The 26,392-nt window shown below is 41.6% G+C and overlaps 1 protein-coding gene across 7 annotated transcripts in view; it reads left to right on the forward strand.

Annotated features, from left to right (window-relative positions):
- Positions 1 to 1,498: 1,498 nt before the first annotated feature.
- The window catches only part of ASB9 (ankyrin repeat and SOCS box containing 9), a 35,181-nt gene continuing 10,287 nt past the window's right edge, over positions 1,499 to 26,392 (forward strand). For 3 of the 7 annotated variants that reach the window (XM_061136585.1, XM_061136590.1, XM_061136588.1), the window contains exons 1-3: positions 1,722 to 2,098; positions 10,013 to 10,092; positions 25,864 to 25,971. In XM_061136585.1, coding sequence (XP_060992568.1) covers positions 2,023 to 2,098; positions 10,013 to 10,092; positions 25,864 to 25,971 — 264 coding nt within the window. In that variant the 5' untranslated portion in view covers positions 1,722 to 2,022. The other 4 variants (XM_061136589.1, XM_061136587.1, XM_061136584.1 and 1 more) reach the window with 3 other exon arrangements.

The following is a 26,392-nucleotide window of genomic DNA, read 5'->3' on the forward strand; positions in this document are numbered from 1 at the left end:
AGCATCATGATGATGTTTCAAGCATCATCAACCTTTGCGTTTTGACCAGTCTGAGGTCTACATGCTTGTGGTCAGTTTTCATCTGGTGGGGGCCTGCTTCCTGTAAAAACAACTTAGGCATGTGTGTCAGACCTTTGTATCTTTTAGGGAACTGAGAATTCAGTTAGTCTGCTATGTGGCAGATTTATAGTCTAAATTGTTACCATTTCCCCAGCCTAACAGCTATTCTTTGTTTCTAGTCTTCACATTTCCTACTTACTAATTCAGATTGGGGAGGCCTGGGAGAGTAAAGCAAAAAAGCCTTTTACTGAAAAGAACAGGGACACAGGGGCATGTGTTGGGCTCCAGTTACCCCTTTTCTTTGATAGTCCTCTGTCTTGAGGGGCACAGGTTCAGGACAAGAACGGGAATACACTTTCAAATAGGTTAATCATATACTTGGGGAACAGAGTTTAAGGGGGACTCAGTTTCAATATGTGCATGAAGCCATATGTAGAAATCTATGAAGTGCAGTATTTTTGCAGTAGTAAAAGAAAATGGTAACACTCTGCCTCCATCATTAGGGGGATAATGAAATACTTTTGGTGTGAAATACTTACGAAATGCTCTGCTGTAATGAGTAAAGAAAAGGACAGAGCTATTGAGTTACCCTGCTGAAATGAAAAGATCCCCAAGACAAAATAAGTATAAAAAGTGTTTGTGTTAATATAATTACAATCATGTGGAAAAGGCACAGCAATAAATGTGTATCCCCATGTATGCAGGAAAATGCACTTTAAAATATGCAGGACATTCCTCAGAGCAGTGGCTCCCACATGGGTCAACTGAGGCTCGGTGACTCTGAAACAGTAAGGTTGTATCTTTGACATTAAAAATAATCGGTGATCACTGCACAAGCAGACTATGCTTGAGACTAACTCAGAGCCTTCCCAAATGGGGAAGGAAAGTCCCTTTCTACTTGGAGAGGGAGTGGAAATCCAGGGGTGGCCATCAGCCTGAGCCAGCACCCGAGGGTCTGGGGAAGCTGGGTGTATTTGAAAAAGACACGGATAAAACCCCAAATGTTTTATAAAGGCAAATGAGGAAAACTCCACACAGTAAAACTTTTTATAACTAAATCATTGAAAGATAGCAGCTCACCTCCAGGCCCCCCTGCTGCCCAGCAATCCATTTTTTTTTCCAATAGCAACCCTGAATTATTTATTTAGAAGTTAAACTATAATGTGTGGAGGAGGGTGAGCCGGGCATTTAGTGCAACCCCTGCAGTCAGAAAGTAGAAACTAGAAGTTCTTTCCAAATGTGCATTTTTGTAACATATAGACACATTTTCCCATAAGAAACTCCCAGAAAAATTGAAACCACATGTGCAGATGGTCAGGGCGTGCTGTGTTAAGTTGCTGTGCAAGCATTTCAGCAGGGCTGCAGCAAAACCAGCGTTCTCAGCTCCTGGGTTCTGGGGCTTGTCTCAACAACAAGAAACCCCCAAACAACAAGTGGATCCAGTAGGCGAACAGTGTTGCAGCAGGCTAGCGTCTCCTCCCCCAACCCTGTTCCCTGGGCTCTCCCAAAGTTACAGACTGTGAGTTTCCTTCCTGATAAACCTCAAGGCTTCCTCACTGATTGGTCTCAGTTTTGGAAAGGACGTGACATCAGCAACTTTGCAGACTTTAGGCTGGGGGGCTGCTGTGGGCTTTGGGCAGCCTCCAGCCTGTTAGGTAGAGCGTGCGTCTGTGTGTGTGTGTGTGTGTGTGTGTGTGTGTGTGTGTGTGTGTGTGTGTGTGTGTGTGTGTGTGTGTGTGTGTGTGTGTGTGTGTGTGTGTGTGCCCCCGTGTGCGCGTGTCTGTTTGACCACAGGTAGTACTCAGATTACCCTGCCTGTCCTGTTCTCTGCCATCTGACCAGGAGGGTGCCGCTCAGCCACTCACAGCCCTGGAATTTCCCAGGAGCCGGGGGAGCATGGAATTTGGACTTTCCTGAACAGCTGAAGTGGAGTGTGGAGCTTGCCCAGCCCAGGAGAGCACCATGGATGGTGAACCACCGGGCAGAAACGGCAGCAAGCCCCCGGACATGAGGCTCCTTTCCAACCCATTGATGGGGGGTGAGTTTAGGGGCTGTGTTGTCAGCCTGCTGGGGAGGTCGGTTACAGTGCTTAGGAGAGAAGAGAGACGAGGGTGGGGCGATTTCAGTGGCTTCATCTGAAACGTGGCCACGGGGTAGTTACTGGACAGATGTCCATGACTTGCTGGTATCTGTTCTTCACATGGTTGTTCCAAAATGTGTACACCTCTCTCTGCAGGGTCCTGTGGACCATGTCAAGTCACTGATCACAGTTTATTCCCCAGGAGAAACGTCAGCTGCAAAGAATTATTTTTTGTGGGTCAAATATATCACTGATATTCCATTGGAGGTTTGAAAGTCATTTCTAAATAGGAACATCTTCACTGCTAAAACATTTATTAAAAGGTCTTAGGTATGTGTCATTTGGGTGGGGCTGGGTTTATAAATGATGTTCAAAAATTGAGCCCTGATTGATTCACTTTAGAAGGAGCCTTTTTTTTTTTTAACCTTTGGAGCAGTGTCTTAGAGGTATGATTCTCCCGTCTTGTGGTGTCTTTGTTAATGCATAGAGTCCTATACCTCTGGGAAACTGTCATTTCCTGTGAGCACTCAGCAGGTACCTGCTGACTGAAAGGATTCTGAAAAATGGGTCTAGACGTTAGAGGAGGCTGATTATATGATTATATTCAGCACCCTGGGAGGCTGCCCACAACACTTGCTGGTCAAAGGGACAAAAAGCAGGGACCCTAAAGTCAGCTAGGACTTACTACTCTCCTGCTGTTTAGGTGCTAAAGGGGGAAAACACACACAAAAAGAAATACAAAATGTCTTCCCTCTGGCTCATGGAGCAGACAGGACTGCTCAGGTTAGTCGTTTGTTGATCCACTTTGGCTCATAAAAGGAGCAGAGTCCTCAACAGCAAGTAGGATTTGGATCTGCCAAGGCAGACCTGGATTAATCAGAGATACTGAGTGTGAACTTGGAGCAGTAGAAAGCAGAGTAGCACCATAAATAACTTAAAAAAATGGATTTGATAAATATATTTTTAAAGCAGCAAACCAATCAGTATGGGGAAGAATCAGTAATGTGGTTGACTTCTGCATGATGATTTTATTTTCATTTCTACCTAAGAGAGGGGCACCAGCCACTTCTCACTGTTCAGGGTTTCTAAAGGTCCTAATCCAGGAATTTCCTGGCAGCTCAGTGGTTAGGACTCCACGCTTCCCCTGCAGGGGGCATAGGTTCAATCCCTGGTTGGGGAACTAAGATCCTGCATGCTGTGCTGCTGTGGCCAAAAATATAAATAAATAAAGGTCCTAATCCAACCCTGGTTGGAGCTGGCTGGGTGGGTGTGGGTGGGCAGGCACTATATATTTAGAGCACTGTCACAGCTGGACTGCAGTGTCTTAAGGAGTCTAATGAGAACAAGTGTGGAGAGATGAAATCTGAAAATGAAGCTTCAGAAGCTAGGTGGAAGAGTTCAGCCTTCATGAGGCAGGGAGCTGGGAGCCATCAACGGTTCTGGAGTGGAAGCTTGGCCATAATAAAGACTGTAAGTAAATTAATGTGGTAGCCATAGTCAGGATAGACTGTGGAGAATTTATGAGAAATTACTGTACTAATCCACTGCTTCTCAAACTCGTATACATCAGTATCACCTGGATGGATTGTTAAAACGCTGATGGCTGGGCTCCACCACCTCAGATACTAAGTCTGGGGTGGGGCCTGGAAATCTGTATTTATAACAAGCTCCCAGGTAATGCTGATGGTGCTGTTTGGGGACAATACCTTGAGAACCACTGCGTGAAGCTGATATCTGGATCAAGCTTCAGAAATGACAGAGAAAGGGAAAATATGGCTTGTATTTTCAGAGGAAAGAGAAATCAAGCTCTGTTGCTTGATTAACTCAGCTGGTAAAGAATCCACCTGCCATGCAGGAGACTCCAGTTCGATTCCTGGGCTGGGAAGATCTCCTGGAGAAGGGATAGGCTGCCCACTGTAATATTCTTGGGCTTCCCTAGTGGCTCAGATGGTAAAGAATCCGCCTGCAATGCGGGACACCTGGGTTCGATTCCCAAATTGGGAAGATCCCCTGAAGGAGGGCATGGCAACCCATTCCAGTATTCTGGCCTGGAGAATCCCATGGACAGAGGAGCCTGGAGGGCTACAGTTCATGAGCTTGCAAAGAGTAGGACACAACGGAGCGACTAAGCACAGCACGAAGGAGAGAAGGCGGCCAGAACTGCAATGTTTTCAAAGCCTAGGGTAATGTCAGCTCAGAGGGCTAGATGAGAGAGAAGTCGGGAAGGGGAGCCGGCTTGGGGATCAGAGTGAGATAGGGAGGAGAAGGACTTGTGTTTGAACGGGAATGTGCCAATGGCCATGCCCAGGGCTCAGCATGAAGGTGCGGGACAGAGCCTGGGCAATGAATTCAGGTTGGGAATCAGGCCTCAGGCTGTTCTGCAGAGGGGCTGGGCTGAAATCCTGGAGAAGGAGACATTGTCTGATAGCTGATGGCTGAGAGCCAAGGATGGAGCCCTGGGACAGACCTCCATTTGAGGACGGAGAACCAGTAAATTGGACAGAGAAGCAGGAAGAGACTCAGATGCTGTCATTTCACAGGGACTGAAGGGAGAGTTTTCCAAGAAGCGGAAGTCACAAGGGTGGGCGCCAGGACCCCTCTGCTTACCCAACTCCTCTACATCTGACCCACAGACTACTGCACTTTTGAAGCCACTGCCCTCATGAAGCCCTCCCAGACTTTCTCCCAGCCCTTACCCAAGTGTAGGCTCGCTCTCCCTACTGTGCATCAGCCCTGCCCCTTGGGCAGAATTTCACTGATAGCCGGATTGCATTTATTTATGCTTCAGAAGCCTTGACCTTGGTGAAGTGTGGAATGTGAAACACTCAGAATGTTGTTTCCAGGCCTTGATGAGAAACTCAACTCAGGTGAAGCGAATCCCCTGGCACTGGACCAGGGCAGAGGTCAGTGGGGTGTGATTGGCCTTGGGGAGCTCTGCTGCTCCCACCTGCACTGGCAGGCTTTTCTTGGCTGCACCTCTGGAAGAAGGGAGGAAAGGATATGCAGATGGCAACAAAGTATTTATAGAGATAGAATTCTTGACTCTTCTGTCCCAGGAGTGGGAATAGAATGTCTTTCTTTTCCCCCTGAAAATACCTTGTTATTGATCACGTTGTGTCCCCCCAAAAAGCATAAGCTAAAGTCCTAAGCCCCCAGACCTCAGGATGTGACCTGATTAGAAACAGTCATTGCAGGTGTAATCCGTTAAGGCCCGGTCACAGTGGAGCAGGAGGGCGCCGCATCCAATGACTGGTCCATGGAAGAAGAGCAGAGGAGGCAGAGAGGGAGGGATGAAGCCTTGTGACGACAGAGGTGGAGATTGCAAAGATGCATCTGAAGAGCCAAGAAACAGCAAAGACGGACACCCAACACCAGAGGCTAGAAGAGGTGAGGAAGGACTCGTTTTCTTAGGGTGGATTTTTAGCTGTTGGGCCACCTCAACAGGGGCAGTTTTTCTGGGGGAAACCTGCCTGATCAGACAGGATGGGTTGTGGGGGTGAGGTCTCTATGGAGGAGGCAACCGGAGATAGAGACCCAGACAGGAGAGGCAGGGTGATGGAACGGGGAGAAAGAATTGCAGTAGACAGGACTGATGTGCCCAAGAGTTGCCTTGTTGGGCCTTTGTATTTGTCTCTTTGCAACCGTGAGCCTCTGTTTCTTTCTCCTCTTTTGATTTGTCCTGCCATCTAACCAAGGTCCACAGTCACTGTAAACACAACACCCAGATCCTCTCCAGCGTTGGTACTCATCACTGAACCTACCCCATCACCACCAGAAGACTGAAGGCTTGTGCTCCCACTGTCTCTGAGCAACGCAGCCTCTTTTCCCTGCCTTGCCCTTGCAAAATGTTTCCCAGGAGGAACAGTGGATACTACTCCCAGCATTCATTGTGGACTTTCAGAGCTTCATGAATAATAGCTCTTTTCAGAATGTACTAATTAGTACATTTTCAATCTCTTCTGAATAATGGAAATTTAAAAAATCATTCCAGAAATGGCAATAAAGATGAAATGGCAGCTTTCCTAATGTGCTGCAGGGTTTGATGGAGACTCAATTTAAAAGAAAGGTGAGTTGAATAGCACTAATTGGAGGACTTGTGGCATTGTTTCATGAGGAGAGCTCTTGCCTCATGTCAACCACGAGCTACACTAGTGAATCTGTGGCATCGCCAGTGACCCCATTTGGCTTCTATTTCTTGACAGTAAAACCAACAGTTCTTAGCTGATAAAGTACTGGGGAAAAATTCTTAATATGTACCGAGCACTTGGATGGTGTGTTGTATAGATATAATAGCCCTTGAGTTTCCAGGGGTCAGTGGAAAAGGGAATGTGACTTTGAGCTTTCCCTCCATCCATAGCCACCTCCTGTGAGCAGCATCCATGTTCTGGCAGGAATAGTCCCCTTTCCTGCTTATTCTACTCTTTTCCATTTGTCAGCAGGAAGGCGGGCAAAGCTGCTTTGGGCTTTAATTGCTCATGTGTTGAGCTTGTAGCTCATTGCCTGCTTGTGATGTGGGCTCCGGAAACATCTCCTGGATATCTCATCAGTGTTTTCAAGAGCTAAAGAGAGTGTTAGACCAGTCCATGTTTCAAATTATAGCATTTGCTAAATGAACTATACATAAAGTCCATGCTCTCAATGCTAGAAAAATGTCAACCTTTCACAGTTTTAACTCTGTAGATAATCAAGTGTTGAGAGACCAGCTGAGGCTCAAGTCTTTGTATATGTTTGAGGTGACCTTTGGCTATATAAGAACCTAAGGTTTTCTTCCTGCCTGGAGTACTGGCATGCTCTGGTAGATTCACCAAATCCTAGTCTGAAAGGACTTTAACTTAGGAAGGGAAGTCTCATGTACTGCTGCTGGTAATATAGTGTGGTGCAGCTGCTTTGGAAAGTAGTCTGGCAGTTTCTCAAAAGGCTAAACACTGGATTACCATATTATTTAGCAATTCCATTCCTGGGTGTCTACCCAAGAGAATTGAAAAGATATATCCAAAAAAAAAAAAAAGAAAACATATATCCACTCAAAAATTGGTACATGAATGTTTAGAGCAGAATTATTAATAACAGCCAAGAAGTGGAAACAAGACAAATGTCTATGAACTTTTTGATCTATCTATACAAATATTATTTGGCCATAAAAAGGATGAAGTGCTATACATACTCCAATGTGGATGGACCTTGAAGCATTATACTTGGTGAAATAAACCAGTCACAAAGGACCACAGATTGTATGATTCCATTTGTGTGGAAAGTCTCCCCCCCAAAAAAAAACAAGTCCACAGAGACAGAAAGTAGATCAGTGGTTGCGAGGGGTTGGGGTAGGTGGAGATGAGGGAAGTGATTGCTGATGGGCAAGGGGTTTCTTTTTGGGATACTGAAAATGTTATAAAATTGATTGTGATGATAGATGTACAACTCTGAAATCTACTGAAAACCACTGAATTGTATATTTGAAAGGGGTATATGTGAGTGATAAATCATTAAAGCTGGACAATACCCTGTGCTTCTTGAAGACACAGATAATCTCCACTTTGTAAATATTGGGTTGGCCAAAAAGTTCATTGTGTTTTTTTGTGACGTATGGAAAAACCAGAACAAAGTTTATGGCCAACCCAATAATACTATGTCCTAATGCATGGGTGAAAAACCTCAGGTAGTCTTTTTTTTTTTAATGTACTTTTTAATTTTTCTTTTTTTATGTACTTCTTCAAGTACATAATTCTTTATTTACCCTAAGTAAAAGAAGTCTGCTTCCATGATGAATGCAAACAAAGTAAAGCCCATTTTGGTCTACACTTGATAAGATAATTGCTTCACTTTTATGAAATCTAAACAGAGTTACAGTTTGGGACCCAAATTACCTGTCTGGCTGTCAACTCTGATTATCTGAGGTAGTTTTAAGAAAGGTTGAGGAGTGTGGCAGTGATATTTCTTAGCAGCTGAGAACTTGGAAGGAAAAAAAATGGCTTAATCCTCACAAACATGGTGATCCATCTGGTTTTTGAAATCTTTCTCAACTTGTGGCTCTTCTCACTCAACAGTTTGTATGGGTGGTATTTTGCCTTTGAATGAAGGTAGAATGAGTTGTCCTTTTAATTCTAACTTGGGGATCCGTCTTTCCCTATCTGCTGTCTGCACTGCAGTCGCCAAGCCCTGGAAGCAATGGTATTTCTCCTGAGAGCATTAGGACCCTCAGAGAATGGTGCAAGGACTCTAATTTTTTATTGAGCATAAGTTTTCAGAAGTTAGGAAAAGTCATTTCCCTGAAGGTACCTCGGGCACGGTGATGAGCCCAGAAGGGAAGCCTTGGATGGACGGTGTGGAGGCAGGCTCATTCAGCACACTCTTCTCTATTAAGAGCCTCGTCAATCCATCCGGAAGAATGGTAATGCGCTCACTGGGACAGATTTTCCAGGACACTGATAGCTCCAGGTGGCAGACCCACGTCAGCCAACACATGTTAAGTCCAAAGTATTCCAGCCGCCTCCTTGATGTGCTGGTGTTGGCCAGGCTTTAGTAACTGCCTTGCTTCTCCAGGTCTTTGGACTTTGAGGAGATACCAGTTCAGTCACGAAGCATGACTGATATCAGACCATCCTGCCTCGTTGGTGTGTTGTAGTGTGTTTACTCAATCAGGCAGAGCCTGAGCTGCGGCAAGCGCAGACTAGCCGCCTCATGTTCTGACTTCCTGCCTTTGTTCTGAAAACCAGATGCAGCTGGAGATGAGAAAAATTCAGGTCTATGCCAAATTCAGGGCACATCCAGTCGATGAGAAAGAGGGGGAAACATTTAATGTGTTGAGGTGCATTTTACAGACTTCTTTCCTAAGAAAGTATATTCTTTGTATATGGTTAGAGAATACATTTGCTATTTTTTTTAAAGATTTTTTTTTCTGATGTGGACCATTTTTAAAGTCTTTATTGAATTTGTTTACAATATTGCTTCTGTTTTTCATGTTTTGGTTTTTTGACCACGAGGCATGTGGGATGTTAGCTCCTCGACCAGGGACTGAACCTGTACCCCGTGCATGGGAAAGTGAAGTCATAACCACTGGACCAGCAGGGAGGTCCCTGCTATTTTAAATAGCAGTGACTGTGGGGTATAATCAATACCCTCTAATTAGTGTTAGGGTGGGATAATAATAGTAGCTAATAGAAGTTGATCCATAGGTAAGTATATTGCTGTCCTGACTTTACAGAGAAGAGAACTGAAGCTAGGTTCTGCTCCAGAGAAGTCAAGTGGGTCTAAATTCACAGATTTCTCTTAATCACATTGGCACACTGCTTTTGTGGGTAAATCACATCCCTCTTGCAAGGTCAGAGTGAAGTCTGATTTGTGCTTGATATTGGGACAGGAAGTAATCTCCAAATAGATAGGGTTTTGTTTAGATTTGATTCCAAGCCTAATGGCGTATGTAATGACATGATTACTACTATTAGTATATGGCACTGTTTGCTGAGGCGCCAGAGTTTGTATTTCATGCAGGAAACTAGGCTGGCAAACACAGTTTAATGCACTAATGCTGCTAATTAGTGAAGCTCTCATTTAACTAAATGGATCATTTGCCTTTGAAACCAGTGTGTAAATCGAAGTACAGTAATCTGTCATTCCAGTCCACCTCTTTGTCTTCAGTTTGAAAGCAGATTGTAGTTATTGCTTTAGCTAGCTAGACATTTCAAATAAGCTGTATTCAAGAAACATGCATAAAGGGGAGAAATGCTAAAGTCCTGATGAAGGGGGTTGGTTGCTTGACTCCAATGTTTCCCTCCAGTAAGACCAGTTAGGCTCTTATTGATGGGCAAGGATGAGCCTCTGGGTCTAAAGCACAATAGCAGGGTGTAACTAACCTCTTCCTCCCTTTCCATACAGATATTGTATCTGATTGGTCTCCTGTGCATGAAGCAGCCATTCATGGACGTCTGCTTTCTTTGAGGAGCCTCATCAACCAGGTAGGTAACTTTTGGGGGAAAAAAATGATGAATATTAGGCAAGTTCTTCTGCTCACCACACTGAGGAAAAGAAGTCATAGTCTGATCTTAGGATGTAAATTTCCTGTTTGGCGGATTGAGATGAATCCCGTCCTCCTTTATTTGGAGGCTGGCATAATACTAGAGTTTAGTACAATTTTATGCACAAAGTAGATTCTGTAGTATCTATTGAATGAATAGTGGGCAAATTAGTGCATTCAAGTTGCTGTCACTTTATTCCATAGACTGTATCCTGGAAAATTATCATGTAAAGCAGTGGTTTTCAATTGGGGCAGTTTTGCTCCAAATGGGGACATTTGACATTGGCTGAAGACATTTTTGGTTGTCATAACTGGGAGCAGGAGTGGGAATGGGGTTGGGGTGATGTTGGCATCTAGTAGCTGGAGACCAAGAAAGTTATTAAACATCTGACAGTGCACAGGATGACTCTCCCCATTAAACAGTTATCCAGCCCCCAGTATCAGTAGTGCTGAGGTTGAGGATCCTTCACATAAAATAAATGCTTGAAAATGTCTTTTAAAATATGTCATCTTAAAATATCAAAGAAAATTTCAGTTCTATTGAATCTCCAGTGAAAATGGCTCTGCCAGTTTGATATTAGTTTCTCTGCTCCTTCGATGTGATACTTTCAAGTACACATTAATTGGAATTTTGGTGGTTTGAAATTATTTGAAACTTAAGCAAAGGTGCTTTTAAGAAAGTAGTTTCAATCACCATTCAAAATTCCAATAAAATTTTTGTTCATAGTGTTTGTCCTCTGAAGAGACAATATAGACCTTTTAAGTTAGGAGCTCTTGGCCCTTTCATGGACCCCTTTGATAGTCTGGCAAAATCTAAGGACCCCTTCTCAGACTAATGTCTTAAATGCATAAAACACAGTATAGAGGAACCCTACTAAACAAATGTGTAACATAGTACTATATGAACTTCTTTATTGACACATTCAGTAAGAAGATTTAGTGGCAATTCTAATTATTATCATACTTTCTAAGTAGGATGAATGTATATTATGAGCTGCTATATTGATTATCTGCAGTAATCAATGCAATTAAAAATATCTGTGATTCCTCTCAGTGATGTCCTATTACTACTGTGGTTTGTGGTCTAGATTCACAATTGAAGGACATGATAAATTTCAGGTGTTAATTCTGGAAATATTAATAAATGTGCTTTTAAAAATTCCAATTTCACAGACCTATCTAGACTAAGAAATCCTCCTATAAGAAGACAATTTTTGAAGCTAAATTTCAGACTACTCTAAGTCACTATGTTAAGCTGTTTATGGTAGCAGCAGCCTCTTATAAATAGAAATATAGATAGTAGCACATAACTCTAGCTAAATGAAGTTAAGCTGCTTCTCAGATAAACTAAAACATTTGCCTTAATTTGATAGGGTAAAAAATGATCATTGCAGCTTTTATATATAACTTACTAAATTGGACTGATATTCATTTATATTCAATATGTTTATTGAATATCTGCTGGAATCTAAGCTCTTTTGCATTATTTAAGCAAGTTATTTTCTTGGAACCTCAGTTTCTACCTTCAAAAAAATAAGTGTTCTAGTGTGTGTGTGTGTGTGTGTGTGTGTGTGTGTGCACGCATGCATGCTGAGTCTCTCAGTTGTGTCCAACTCTTTATGACCCCATGGACTGTAGCCTACCAGGCTCCTCTGTCTATGGAAGTTTCCAGACAAGAATACTGGAGTGCATTGCCATTTCCTTCTCCAGGGGATCTTCCTGACCCAGAGATCAAAGCAATGTCTCTTGCATCTCCTGCATTGGCAGGTGGATTCTTTACTACTATACCACCTGAGAAGCTCCTGAGCATTCCAATACCTACCTCCAGACTAATACCTCTAGTATTAGCCAGGTCTTGCTGTGTAAGAAAAAAGCCCAAACGCAGTAGCAAAATACAATAAACATTTATTTCTTGCCAATAAGACTTTGGATCAGCTGATCTGTACTGATCTTGGCTTCAAGCTGTGGGTTGGGTACAGCTCTCCTGCACTCATTTCCCATCCTTGTTTAACCAGTGGCTACCTGAGGAATTTTCTCCCTGTGGCAGAAGGCTGTAGTATAGCAGGGCAAGCCCAACCACGAGAGAAAACTTCTAATCTGCTTATGTTACATCTGCTAACATCCCATTAGTCAGAGCAAGTCAGATGGCCAAGTCCAAAGTCAAGGATCAAGGAAGTACATTTTGTCAACTATGAGGTCATGACAAGGGTGTGACTATATTACACTGTTAGAGGAGGGTGAAGAATTAAGACCCAAAATTCAGTCTTTTACGTTACCTTATATATGAGTTTGAGAGAATTAACTGAGGTGACATTATGTACCTGCTCTCGTTACTCTTCACAAATGAAGAGTACCCATTTTGTTATTACAATCTACATAGCACTTCAGATAATCAAAAACTACTGGAAAAAACTGCTGCTAAACTAAACAAACAAACTTTAGTAAGGGATATAAGGCCAAATATTCAAATGTGTATAACAAAGAGAAAAGAAAATTATAAAAAATAATTCTCACTTGGTCCAAGAAGGGAGAAACTGAATCTGTAACTAATTATTCTTTACCATGACTTCACATTAAAATAATGTGAGATTTAAAAAAGAACATGACAACTGGCTTTCACTCTAGATATTCTGATTTAGCCTAGGCCAGGCTTCATGCATTGGTAATTTTTCTTTCTTTCTTTTTTTTTTTTTTTTATTAGTTGGAGGCTAATTACTTCACAACATTTCAGTGGGTTTTGTCATACATTGATATGAATCAGCCATGGATTTACACGTATTCCCCATCCTGATCCCCGCTCCCACCTCCCTCTCCACCCAATTCCTCTGGGTCTTCCCAGTGCACCAGGCCGGAGCACTTGTCTCATGCATCCCACCTGGGCTGGTGATCTGTTTCACCATAGATAGTATACATGCTGTTCTTTTGAAATATCCCACCCTCACATTCTCCCACAGAGTTCAAAAGTCTGTTCTGTATTTCTGTGTCTCTTTTTCTGTTTTGCATATAGGGTTATCGTTACCATCTTTCTAAATTCCATATATATGTGTTAGTATGCTGTAATGTTCTTTATCTTTCTGGCTTACTTCACTCTGTATAAGGGGCTCCAGCTTCATCCATCTCATTAGGACTGGTTCAAATGAATTCTTTTTAATGGCTGAGTAATATTCCATGGTGTATATGTACCACAGCTTCCTTATCCATTCATCTGCTGATGGGCATCTAGGTTGCTTCCATGTCCTGGCTATTATAAACAGTGCTGCGATGAACATTGGGGTGCACGTGTCTCTTTCAGATCTGGTTTCCTGGGTGTGTATGCCCAGAAGTGGGATTGCTGGGTCATATGGCAGTTCTATTTCCAGTTTTTTAAGAAATCTCCACACTGTTTTCCATAGCGGCTGTACTAGTTTGCATTCCCACCAACAGTGTAAGAGGGTTCCCTTTTCTCCACACCCTCTTCAGCATTTATTGCTTGTAGTCTTTTGGATAGCAGCCATCCTGATTGGCATGTAATGGTACCTCATTGTGGTTTTGATTTGCATTTCTCTAATAATGAGTGATGTTGAGCATCTTTTCATGTGTTTGTTAGCCATCTGTATGTCTTCTTTGGAGAAATGTCTGTTTAGTTCTTTGGCCCATTTTTTGATTGGGTCATTTATTTTTCTGGAATTGAGCTTCAGGAGTTGCTTGTATATTTTTGAGATTAATCCTTTGTCTGTTTCTTCATTTGCTATTATTTTCTCCCAACCTGAGGGCTGTCTTTTCACCTTGCTTATAGTTTCCTTTGTTGTGCAAAAGCTTTTAAGTTTCATTAGGTCCCATTTGTTTAGTTTTGCTTTTATTTCCAATATTCTGGGAGGTGGGTCATAGAGGATCTTGCTGTGATTTATGTCGGAGAGTGTTTTGCCTATGTTCTCCTCTAGGAGTTTTATAGTTTCTGGTCTTACATTTAGATCTTTAATCCATTTTGAGTTTATTTTTGTGTATGGTGTTAGAAAGTGTTCTAGTTTCATTCTTTTACAAGTGGTTGACCAGTTTTCCCAGCACCACTTGTTAAAGAGGTTGTCTTTTTTCCATGGTATATCCTTGCCTCCTTTGTCAAAGATAAGGTGTCCATAGGTTCGTGGATTTATCTCTGGGCTTTCTATTCTGTTCCATTGATCTATATTTCTGTCTTTGTGCCAGTACCATACTGTCTTGATGACTGTGGCTTTGTAGTAGAGACTGAAGTCAGGCAGGTGGATTCCTCCAGTTCCATTCTTCTTTCTCAAGATTACTTTGGCTATTCGAGGTTTTTTGTATTTCCATACAAATTGTGAAATTATTTGGTCTAGTTCTGTGAAAAATACCGTTGGTAGCTTGATAGGGATTGCATTGAATCTATAGATTGCTTTGGGTAGAATAGCCATTTTGACAATATTGATTCTTCCAATCCATGAACACGGTATGTTTCTCCATCTGTTTGTGTCCTCTTTGATTTCTTTCATCAGTGTTTTATAGTTTTCTATGTATAGGTCTTTTGTTTCTTTAGGTAGATATACTCCTAAGTATTTTATTCTTTTTGTTGCAATGGTGAATGGTATTGTTTCCTTAATTTCTCTTTCTGTTTTTTCATTGTTAGTATATAGGAATGCAAGGGATTTCTGTGTGTTAATTTTATATCCTGCAACTTTACTATATTCATTGATTAGCTCTAGTAATTTTCTGGTAGAGTCTTTAGGGTTTTCTATGTAGAGGATCATGTCATCTGCAAACAGTGAGAGTTTCACTTCTTCTTTTCCTATCTGGATTCCTTTTACTTCTTTTTCTGCTCTGATTGCTGTGGCCAAAACTTCCAACACTATGTTGAATAGTAGTGGTGAGAGTGGGCACCCTTGTCTTGTTCCTGATTTCAGGGGAAATGCCTTCAATTTTTCACCATTGAGGGTGATGCTTGCTGTGGGTTTGTCATATATAGCTTTTATTATGTTGAGGTATGTTCTTTCTATTCCTGCTTTCTGGAGAGTTTTAATCATAATTGAGTGTTAAATTTTGTCAAAGGCTTTCTCTGCATCTATTGAGATAATCATATGGTTTTTATCTTTCAATTTGTTAATGTGGTGTATTACATTGATTGATTTGCGGATATTAAAGAATCCTTGCATTCCTCGGATAAAGCCCACTTGGTCATGGTGTATGATTTTTTTAATATGTTGTTGGATTCTGTTTGCTAGAATTTTGTTAAGGATTTTTGCATCTATGTTCATCAGTGATATTGGCCTGTAGTTTTCTTTTTTTGTGGCATCTTTGTCTGGTTTTGGAATTAGGGTGATGGTGGCCTCATAGAATGAGTTTGGAAGCTTACCTTCATCTGCAATTTTCTGGAAGAGTTTGAGTAAGATAGGTGTTAGCTCTTCTCTAAATTTTTGGTAGAATTCAGCTGTGAAGCCATCTGGTCCTGGGCTTTTGTTTGCTGAAAGATTTCTGATTACAGTTTCGATTTCCTTGCTTGTGATGGGTCTGTTAAGATCTTCTATTTCTTCCTGGTTCAGTTTTGGAAAGTTATACTTTTCTAAGAATTTGTCCATTTCATCCAAGTTGTCCATTTTATTGGCATAGAGCTGCTGGTTGTAGTCTCTTATGATCCTTTGTATTTCAGTGTTGTCTGTTGTGATCTCTCCATTTTCATTTCTAATTTTGTTAATTTGGTTCTTCTCTCTTTGTTTCTTAATGAGTCTTGCTAATGGTTTGTCAATTTTGTTTATTTTTTCAAAAAACCAGCTTTTAGCTTTGTTGATTTTTGCTATGGTCTCTTTAGTTTCTTTTGCGTTTATTTCTGCCCTGATTTTTAAGCTTTCTTTCCTTCTGCTAACCCTGGGGTTCTTCATTTCTTCCTTCTCTAATTGCTTTAGGTGTAGAGTTAGGTTATTTATTTGAATTTTTTCTTGTTTCTTGATGTAAGCCTGTAATGCTATGAACCTTCCCCTTAGCACTGCTTTTACAGTGTCCCATAGGTTTTGGGTTGTTGTGTTTTCATTTTCATTCATTTCTATACATATTTTGATTTCTTTTTTGATTTCTTCTATGATTTGTTGGTTATTCAGAAGGGTGTTATTTAGCCTCCATATGTTTGAAGTTTTAACAATTTTTTCCCTGTAATTGAGATCTAATCTTACTGCACTGTGGTCAGAAAAGATGACTGGAATGATTTCAATTTTTTTGAATTTTCCAAGACCAGATTTATGGCCCAGGATGTGATCTATTCTGGAGAAGGTTCCGTGTGCACTTGAGAAAAAGGTGAAGTTGATTGTTTTGGGGTGAAATGTCCTATAGATATCAATTAGGTCTAGCTGGTCCATTGTGTCATTTAAGGTTTGTGTTTCCTTCTTAATTTTCTGTTTAGTTGATCTATCCATAGTTGTGAGTGGGGTATTAAAGTCTCCCACTATTATTGTGTTACTATTAATTTCCTCTTTCATACTCGTTAGTGTTTGCCGTACATATTGCGGTGCTCCTATTTTGGGTGCATATATATTTATAATTGTTATATCTTCTTCTTCAATTGATCCTTTGATCATTATGTAGTGTCCTTCTTTGTCTCTTTTCACATCCTTTATTTGAAAGTCTATTTTATCTGATATGAGTATTGCGACTCCTGCTTTCTTTTGGTCTCCATTTGCGTGAAATATTTTTTTCCAGCCCTTCACTTTTAGTCTGTATGTGTCTCTTGCTTTGAGGTGGGTCTCTTGTAGACAGCATATATAGGGGTCTTGTTTTTGTATCCATTCAGCCAATCTTTGTCTTTTGGTTGGGGCATTCAACCCATTTACATTTAGGGTAATTATTGATAGGTGTGGTCCCGTTGCCATTTACTTTGTTGTTTTGGGTTCACGTTTATACAACCTTTCTGCATTTCCTGTCTAGAGAAGATCCTTTAGCATTTGTTGAAGAGCTGGTTTGGTGGTGCTGAATTCTCTCAGCTTTTGCTTATCTGTAAAGCTTTTGAATTCTCCTTCATATCTGAATGAGATCCTTGCTGGATACAGTAATCTAGGTTGTAGGTTATTCTCTTTCATTACTTTCAGTACGTCCTGCCATTCCCTTCTGGCCTGGAGGGTTTCTATTGATAGATCAGCTGTTATCCTTATGGGAATCCCTTTGTGTGTTATTTGTTGTTTTTCCCTTGCTGCTTTTAATATTTGTTCTTTGTGTTTGATCTTTGTTAATTTGATTAATATGTGTCTTGGGGTGTTTCGCCTTGGGTTTATCCTGTTTGGGACTCTCTGGGTTTCTTGGACTTGGGTGGCTATTTCCTTCCCCATTTTAGGGAAGTTTTCAGCTATTATCTCCTCGAGTATTTTCTCATGGCCTTTCTTTTTGTCTTCTTTTTCTGGAACTCCTATGATTCGAATGTTGGGGCGTTTCACAGTGTCCCAGAGGTCCCTGAGGTTGTCCTCATTTCTTTTGATCCTTTTTTCTTTTTTCCTCTCTGCTTCATTTATTTCCACCATTTTATCTTCTACCTCACTTATCCTATCTTCTGCCTCCATTATTCTACTCTTGGTTCCCTCCAAAGTGTTTTTGATCTCATTCATTGCATTATTCATTTTTAATTGACTCTTTTTTATTTCTTCTAGGTCTTTATTAAACATTTCTTGTATCTTTTCAATCTTTGTTTCCAGGCTATTTATCTGTAACTCCATTTTGTTTTCAAGATTTTGGATCATTTTTATTATCATTATTCTAAATTCTTTTTCAGGTAGATTCCCTATCTCCTCCTCTTTTGTTTGACTTGGTGGGCATTTTTCATGTTCCTTTACCTGTTGGGTATTTCTTTGCCTTTTCATCTTGTTTAGATTGCTGTGTCTGGAGTGGGCTTTCTGTGTTCTGGAGGTCTGTGGTTCTTTTTTATTGTGGAGGATTAACCCAGTGGGTGGGGTTAGACGATTGGCTTGTCAAGGTTTCCTGGTTAGGGAAGCTTGCATCAGTGTTCTGGTGCATGGAACTTGATTTCTTCTCTTTGGAGAGCAATGGAGTGCCCAGTAATGAGTTTTGAGATGGGTCTATGTGTTAGGTGTGACCTTGGGCAGCCTGTATGTTGATGTTCAGGGCTATGTTCCTGCGTTGCTGGAGAATTTGCGTGGTATGTCTTGCCCTAAAACTTATTGGCTCTTGGGTGGTGGTTGGTTTCAGTGTAGGTATGAAGGCTTTTGGACAGTCACTTATTACTTAAAGTTCCATGTAGTCAGGAGTTTTCTGGTGTTCTCAGGTTTTGGGCTTAAGTCTCCTGTCTCTGGATTTCAGTTTTATTCCTCCTGTAGTCTCAGGACTTCTCCAACTATACAGCCCTGATAAGAAAACTTCTAGGTTAATGGCTAAAAGATTCTCCCCCGTTAGGGACACCCAGAGAGGTTCACAGAGTTACATGAAGAAGAGGAGGGGGAGGAGGGAGATAGAGATGAGCAGGAGGAGAAAAAGGGGGACTCAAGAGGAGAGAGACAGATCTACGCAGCTGTCTGTTCCGAGTGTTCTCCGTAGCCCAGTCACCTACAAAGATTCACAGAATTGGATTGGGAAGAGAAGGGGAAAGGAGGAAATAGAGGTGTTCTGAGGTAGAAAACAGAGAGTCAAGATTGGGAGAGAATAATGTTCTGTTTAAAAATAGGGCTTCTCTTCTTTTTTTTTTTTTTGTAATGTTATAGTGTATTGAACATGAAAATTAAGGAGTAGTAGAGGAGTACTAGAGGACTTTAAAAGAAATAAGAGAAAAAGAAAAATAGAAAATAGAAGAGAAAAAAAAGAAGAAAAAAGAAAAAAAAAAAGAAAAAAAAAATTTTTTCCCCCCTAATTAAAAAAATCGTAAAAATCTATGGAAATGAAAGTTAAGGAGTAATGGGGGAGTAATAGGGGATTTTAAAGGAAAATAAAAGAGAAAAAAGAAAAAAAGAGAAAAAAGTAAAATTATATGTAGGAGTTTCTCTGGAGCTGTTGCGGTCAGTGTGGGTTCGGCTCAGTTTCAGATAGCTCCTCATTCCAGCTTACGCTTCTCGATATCTACAGGCCCCTTCGGGTGTAGTCGGTGTTTTCTACAGGGATTATAATCTGTTGCACCAGTCCCTTCTGAGGCGGTTCCCTTTGTTTATTTGGCTTCTGTTTGCCGGTCTCTTCAGAGCCTCATTTCCGCCCTGACACCGGCGGGCGGAGGTGGACTCTTATTCAGGTAGCTAGTTCCGTCGCTCCGCGGGGAGGGGCTTGCGCCGCGGGGATGGGCTGGGGCTGCCAGGAGGGGCTGACGCTGCTCTCTCCGTCTGCGCTACTCAGGCTCCTGGCTGTTCCATATGGAGCGCGCCCCGCGCTGCGCGAGGTTCCAGCCCTCAGGTGTTCCACAAAAGCGCGGAAGGAAAAGCTGCGCCTGCTCTCTGTGCCTTCCCCGTCAGAGCGGTCCAGGCAGCCAGGGGCTTGGTGGGCGCACTCTCCCCAGTTGTGGCGCGCCCCCTCCCTTCCGCGGACCCAGTCTCAGTTTCCGCTGGCGCCAGTCGGGTGCCTGCGCCTTCTGCCCTCCACGTCCCCAGCCCCAGTCCCGCCCGCGCTGGTCGGGTGCCTGCGCCCTGTGTCTCGCCGCGACCTTCCCCTCCCCCCTGCCTCCTGCCTCCGGCGGCGCTGGGCCGGTCCGTAGCCTGCGAGCTCTTCCCTGGATTTTCTCGGTCTCTTTGTTCTGCGAATGGCCGGCAGTGTGTTCGGGCCGGTTAATTTACTCTCTCTCTTTTGGTCTCCCACAGTTCAAGTTGGCAACTCACAGAAGCTCCCTCCGATTGTCCTCAGGGCACTCAGGCCCGGACCCTACCCCAAGCAATGCCGCCTAAGACTTCCCGGGACGGATCTCCGTCCTTAGCTCTTTTGTCTCACTTTTTATCTTTTATATTTTGTCCTACCTCCTTTCGAAGACAATGGGCTGCTTTTCTGGGCGCCTGATGACCTCAGCTAGCGATCAGAAGTTGTTTTGCGAAGTTTGCTCTGCGTTCAGTTATTCTTTTGATGAATTTGTAGGAGAGAAAGTGGTCTCCCCGTCCTACTCCTCCGCCATCTTGGCTCCTCCCTCGCATTGGTATTTTTTAAGCTCCTGTAGAATCACTATGTTGAGGAATTTTTTTAAAAGGCCATTTTGCCAGTAGAGAAAGAGAGAAGAAGGCATTTGACATGAAAGAGAAATAGTATGTGGAAAGGAACAAAAACATTGATAGGTTGGATTTCATTAAAGTTAAGGACTTGTTCATCAAAGGCAGCATTGTAAAAGCAATAAAGCAAGCCATACATGAGAAAATATTTGAGATATCTATCTATCTATCTATGACTAAGAACTCTTATTCCTAGCCTAAAATAAATACATAAAAGACTGACAACAGAAAAAATGAGCAAGAAACTTGGACTGGCAATTTATAGAAAGATATCCAAGTGTTCAATAAATATATCAAATTGTGCTTATTAGTAAAATTAGTAAATGTGTAATTCAAATTACAAATAAATTATGTTACTCACTCCTCCCACTAGAAGGGTTAAATTTGGAAAGACAGATAATACCAAGTGTCAGCAAGAATGTGGAGCAACTGAAACTCTCATACATTGCTGGTGGGAGTGTAAATTTGTGCAAACCAATTTCGGAACTATTAAGGAATATCTACTAAAGCTACAAATATCTATACCCTACAACCAAACACTTTCATTGCTAGGTTTATATGCAACAGATATGTATACACGAATTCATCAAAAAACATGTATAGGTATATTCATAGAAGCCTTATTCCTAACAGCAAAAAAACAAACAAACAAACAAACAAAAAAAACCATTGAAAACAACCTAAGTGAAAATGGAAGTGTTAGTTGCTCAGTTGTGTCTGACTCTTTGCGATGCCATGGTGTGTAGCCTGCCAGGCTCCTCTGTCCATGGAATTTTCCTGGCAAGAATGCTGGAGTGGGTTGCCATTCCCTTCTCCAAGGGATCTTCCTGACCCAGGAATTGAATTTAGGTCTCCTGCACTGCAGGCAAATTCTTTACTGTCTGAGCCACTAAAGAAACAGCCTTATTCATAACAGAAAAAAAAAAAACCCCTTGAAAACAACCTAAGTGTCCATCAAAAGTAAGTGGAAAATATATTTTGTTATATTACTCTAATATACAACCCTATGCACCAATGAAAATACATGAATGAATGAGTTTGAAAAACAGATGTTAAAGTAGCTGAGCACACATACAAAAATACTATACTTCATGCTTCAATTAATAAAGCATTCAAAACCAAGGAAAACTATGATGCTAGAAGCCACTATTCTGAATGCCTTTGTGGATGTAATTTGGGTAGGATGTATGTGGGTTTCTGGTAATTTTTTTTCCTTTACCTGTATAGTGGTTATATAGTTAGATTGTCTTTGTGATAATTCACTGAGGTTTACACTAAGGATTTATGAACCTTTCTTTGTATCTGTTACACTTCAATAGTAATTTATTTTTTAAAAAGCAATTTGTTAGGCCAGCATAAAGCAATTAAGGCAACCTTGGACACTCTGTGACCTTAATTTAATGGTTCATATTAGCATCCCTTTGGGCTGGGGTTGCATGGGAAATCTTAAAAATACAAGTGCCTGGATTCAGCTACCTTTGGTTGTATTGCACTTGCTGTGGGATGCAGCTTGGGTATCAGGACTTTTTTTTTAAAGCTCCCCTGAAGATTGAATGCACAGCCCTATAAACCTTCCCAATAAAGTTCCACTGCATGCACTGGATGAGGACTGACTTTTTTGTTTCTTGAGTGAAAACTCTTTATGCTGCTCCATGCAGTCTTTAAAGGATTAAGTCACTATCAGGGTGGATACTAGGAAAGATCCTGGGCATTCTGAAATATCAGACCTAAGGATGTAGCCGACTTCCCTGATAGCTCATTTGGTAAAGAATCTGCCTGCAATGCAGGAGACCCCGATTCAATTCCTGGGTCAGGAAGATCTGCTGGAGAAGGGATAAACTACCCACTCCAGTATTCTTGGGGCTTCTCCTGTAGCTCAGCTGGTAAAGGTGTAGCAGCTGATTCAAGGCTCAAAGATAAAGAATTAAAAGAAATCTCATCTATTAACTGCCTGGAAATTACTGAGTGCTAAACACTTTGCATACATCATTTTTTAAGTCTTCATAACCAACCTGGTAGGGTAGGTGAAATTGTCCCCATTTTACAGATGGAAATTGAGGCTTTGAGAGAAAAGTAGCTGGCCCAAGGTCACACTGCTAATTAGGTGATGGTGCCAGCATTTGAACTTGGGAATCATTCTGCTATCCTCTCTCTGAGATTTCAGTCCTAGGTTTGAAATGAAGATAGTGGTACCATTCAGAGAATCAGGTCTGGCAGAAAAGGAGCTCTTTTCAGGAGAGTTTGGTTGGCAAAGGCTAAATTTATGTCATGAGCTGGGTCTCTGGATGATTATGTCTTAGCAGGGAATTAGGAACATGTACTGGGGCTGGAGATTTAGATTTGAAAGCAATATGTAGTATATAGAGGGTATTGAGAGAAAAGAAAAGGATTTGGGGGCAAATCCTTGAGGAAATGCCTACATTAGAAGATGTAAGAAGGAGAAGAACAGAGTTAGTGAAAGAGACAGAAAAAAAAGGCAATCAGAGACTGGAGATAATTTCAGGTAGAAGTCTGTTTTAGAAGCCAGGGCACAGGTTCCATGAGGTCAGGATGAATATGTTGCAGATTCAGAGGTGGAAGGAGGTGGGGAACAGAGCAAGGCATACTGGATTCTGAAAGTCACTGGTGGTCTTTAAAAGCCATATCAGCAGGATTCTCTTGGTAGAAAATGAGAGAAGGTATAAAAGTAGAGATAATGGGGGTAGACTATTTTTGGGAAAAAAGGGGGGGCCAGTGAAGGGATGAAGAGCATTGAATGGATGATTCTCAGAGGGTCAGGACTGAGGGCTGGGAGCTTTGAAAGCAAAAAGAAAGTGTACCTAAAGAGGAGAGAGCAGGGGAACGCATGTGAGAAGGTAGATGAAAGAAAGTCATGGGGGTGGTGGGAGGACCAGGTGAGGTCATGGGCTATTGGACTGAGCTCATATATTTCTCCCACAGAGAAAGGAGCAATGGGAGAAAAGAAGACTGGAGAAATATTAAGAGATGTTAGGGGTGGAGAGGAGGGTAATGTAGGAAGCTCTCACATCAAATGGTTTTGACCTCCTTGGTAAAGTAGGGAGGAAGTGATGTGTTTGGATGAACGTGAGATGGAGGTCTGTGATCTTCCTTTCTGCTGAGTGTAGAGAAGGAAGTGATAACTGTGGACAGGATAAACGATAAAGTCTAACCTTCTTGTGGTCGGTTGGTTCAGTCTGGGTAGGCATATGATTTGGAGCTGGGACAGAAAGTTGCCAGGTACTAAGCACTATGTCACCCGTAGCTTCCCTGATATTGCACAGCCCCATGGAATCATCAGAGCTTCTGACTATACGCTGAGATTAGGGGACAGACAGTTGATGATAGAAAAATTAAAGGTCAGCTCTTCAATCCATTTTTTTTCTAACTAAGAACCCTCTGTAGACTGGATCCTCTCTGAAGTAATGGGTTAAAAATTACCTTAAATAGTATATGATTCAGACTTGACAGTATTTCAGACAAACTGCCACAGTTCATTTAAAGTCAAAATTGCATATCTGTGATGAACTGTAAATACAGACCTCAGTTTGCATAGGGAAGCTTAATTTAAAGGAACTTCTTTGTAATGTGAATATGTAATGAGTGGTGAACATTTTTGGAGTGTAAATAATTGCTTTTTTGTTTTTTCATTTACCTGGATTTATGTATAAGCACCTAAATGATTTTGAAATGGCAGTAGTGGCTATAGGAGTACATTTGTAATAGAAGAACTCTTCATAAAGAATTCCTTTAAAGAATAGTCTTCTTTCATCTCATGATCTGTAGCACAGGGAAAAATGCAGTTAACATTTTGCTGTGAATTTCCTGTGTATTCTACCAGTGTGGAGGAAGAGCCTGGACAAACATAGAACATTGAGAGTGGGGAAAAACGGATTTGAGAACAGATCTTTGAGAGGAATGCCTGTAATAAAATAATAATGGCAGTAATAAGATAAAAGATGCTACACCATGAAGTCCATGGGCAGTGCTTGTGAAGGGAATAAATGCTACAATTCAAATTTTTCTCAAGTCAGGGCGTCAGTGAGCATTTGTTGAATACAGATGGGATTTTAGGTTGTGAAGGAAGGGAAGAAACAGCCCTGTCCCTCCCTGCAAACAGCAGAGCTGGTATGACAAAGTGCTGAAATGGATTTTCAAATTTCTCATTTACAAGCAGATTATTTTGAGTCTCCCAGAACCCCTTCCTAGACCCACCTTAAAAAAAATCTCTGGGTTTGAGATCCTGTGAACTCAAGCATATATCCAGAATGATGGGATATATCAAAATGTGTGAGCTTGCCAGTCAGAGGGTAACAGCCCAAAGGACAGCATGACTAGGGGCTGACAAAAATGCCCACAAAAGTAGAAGAATATGTGTTAGGGATGATGGTGAGTGAGATAATTTAATGGAATGATTTTAGGCAAATTTATCCCAGAAAAATTTATTTATTCTGAGCTTCCCTAGTGGCTCAGACGGTAAAGAATCTGCCTGCAATGCAGGGGACCTGGCTTCGATCCCTGGGTTGGGAAGATTCCCTTGAAGAAGAGCATGGCAATCTACTCCAGTATTCTTGCCTGGAGAATCCCATGGACAGAGGAGCCTGTTGGATTACAGTCCATAGGGTCACACAGAGTCGGACTTGACTGCAGCGACTTAGCCTGCATGCATTCTGGGAAGAAAAGGTATAATATATTGAGTTGACCAAAAAGTTCGTTTGGGTTTTTCTGTGACATCTTACAGAAAAACCCAAATGAACTTTTATCTAACCCAGTATTACCAAGATGTTGATTAAACTATCCATGCTGTTAATTGACATATGCTAAGGAAAAGAACTTTTATTGTACCTGGTTTCTTCCTGTTAGGAATAGATTATATATTCCAAGATCAGGGGGTCTGTGGAGGCTCTCCTTGAGTTCTTTTGATGTTCTGCTTGGATTAGGTTCAGGATCCATCTCCTGGAGAGCACACTTTGCAAGAGGTTGAAGAACCCCATAACCTTTCTAGACACTTTCTCACTTCTTTAGCTCTAGGCTACTAGAGTGAGAATGTAATTGTCCCTTTGCCTCTCTGTCGATAGAGGTTCACTTAATGCTTTGGACTGTCTTAGTCATGTTTTGCTGTGTAACATATTATCCTCCAAATTAGCGGCTTAATGTAACAGACATGTATTCATAGTGTCTATGGGGCAGGAATCTAGACACAATTTACCTGGGTCAAGGACTCTTTTATGAATCTGCAGTCATGAGAATATATATCGGCTTCCCTGGTGGCTCAGTGTAAAGAACCCTCCTGTCAATGCAGGAGATGCAGGTTTGATCCCTGGGTCAGGAAGATCCTCTGGAGAAGGAAATGGCAACCCACTCCAGTATTCTTGCCTGGAGAATTCTGTGGACAGAGAAGCCTGTTGGGCCACAGTCCACGGGGTCACAAAGAGTTAGACACAACTGAGTGGCTGAACACATAGGTGAGCCAGGTTAACTTTTAAAAGAATTGTGGATTCATGGCTGAGCCCTGCAGAACTGTTACATTGCACTCCTTACTCTGCCCATTTCCCCTCCTCCAGGGGTGGCCGGTGAACCTCATCACGGCAGATCGTGTGTCTCCGCTCCATGAAGCCTGCCTTGGAGGTCATCCTTCCTGTGCAAACATGTTATTGAGGCATGGAGCTCAGGTGAGTACAGCTCAAACCACATCTTAGACACCACTACTGAAAAATGACTATTTCTATCCCTTCTAAATACTTTCCAGCATTTTTGATTAGCCTGATTTGAAATATGAAGAGGGTTTTTTCCCCAAAAAGTATTATGTCCATCAAGCTTATTTACTTTAGCGGTAGATGAAATACTGCATTTTTAGCTAGAAAGTCATGGTCTGAGCCTATGTCATTTTCTTTAGCTGTCACTACTAATAAATAGCTGTTACATTTCTGCCTTCATTCCTATGGCTGGAAGGTAGTGACATATTCTAAAAAATATACAACATTTGGCTCCGTAAGACCTGAATAATGGTCCCAGACCATCTCTACCATTTACTAACATTGGAAATTTGGACAAGCTACTTAGCCTGTGAGCTTTAGAGTATATATATGAAAA

This window comes from Dama dama, chromosome X (assembly GCF_033118175.1).
Source record: "Dama dama isolate Ldn47 chromosome X, ASM3311817v1, whole genome shotgun sequence".
Classification (NCBI taxonomy): Eukaryota; Metazoa; Chordata; class Mammalia; order Artiodactyla; family Cervidae; genus Dama; species Dama dama.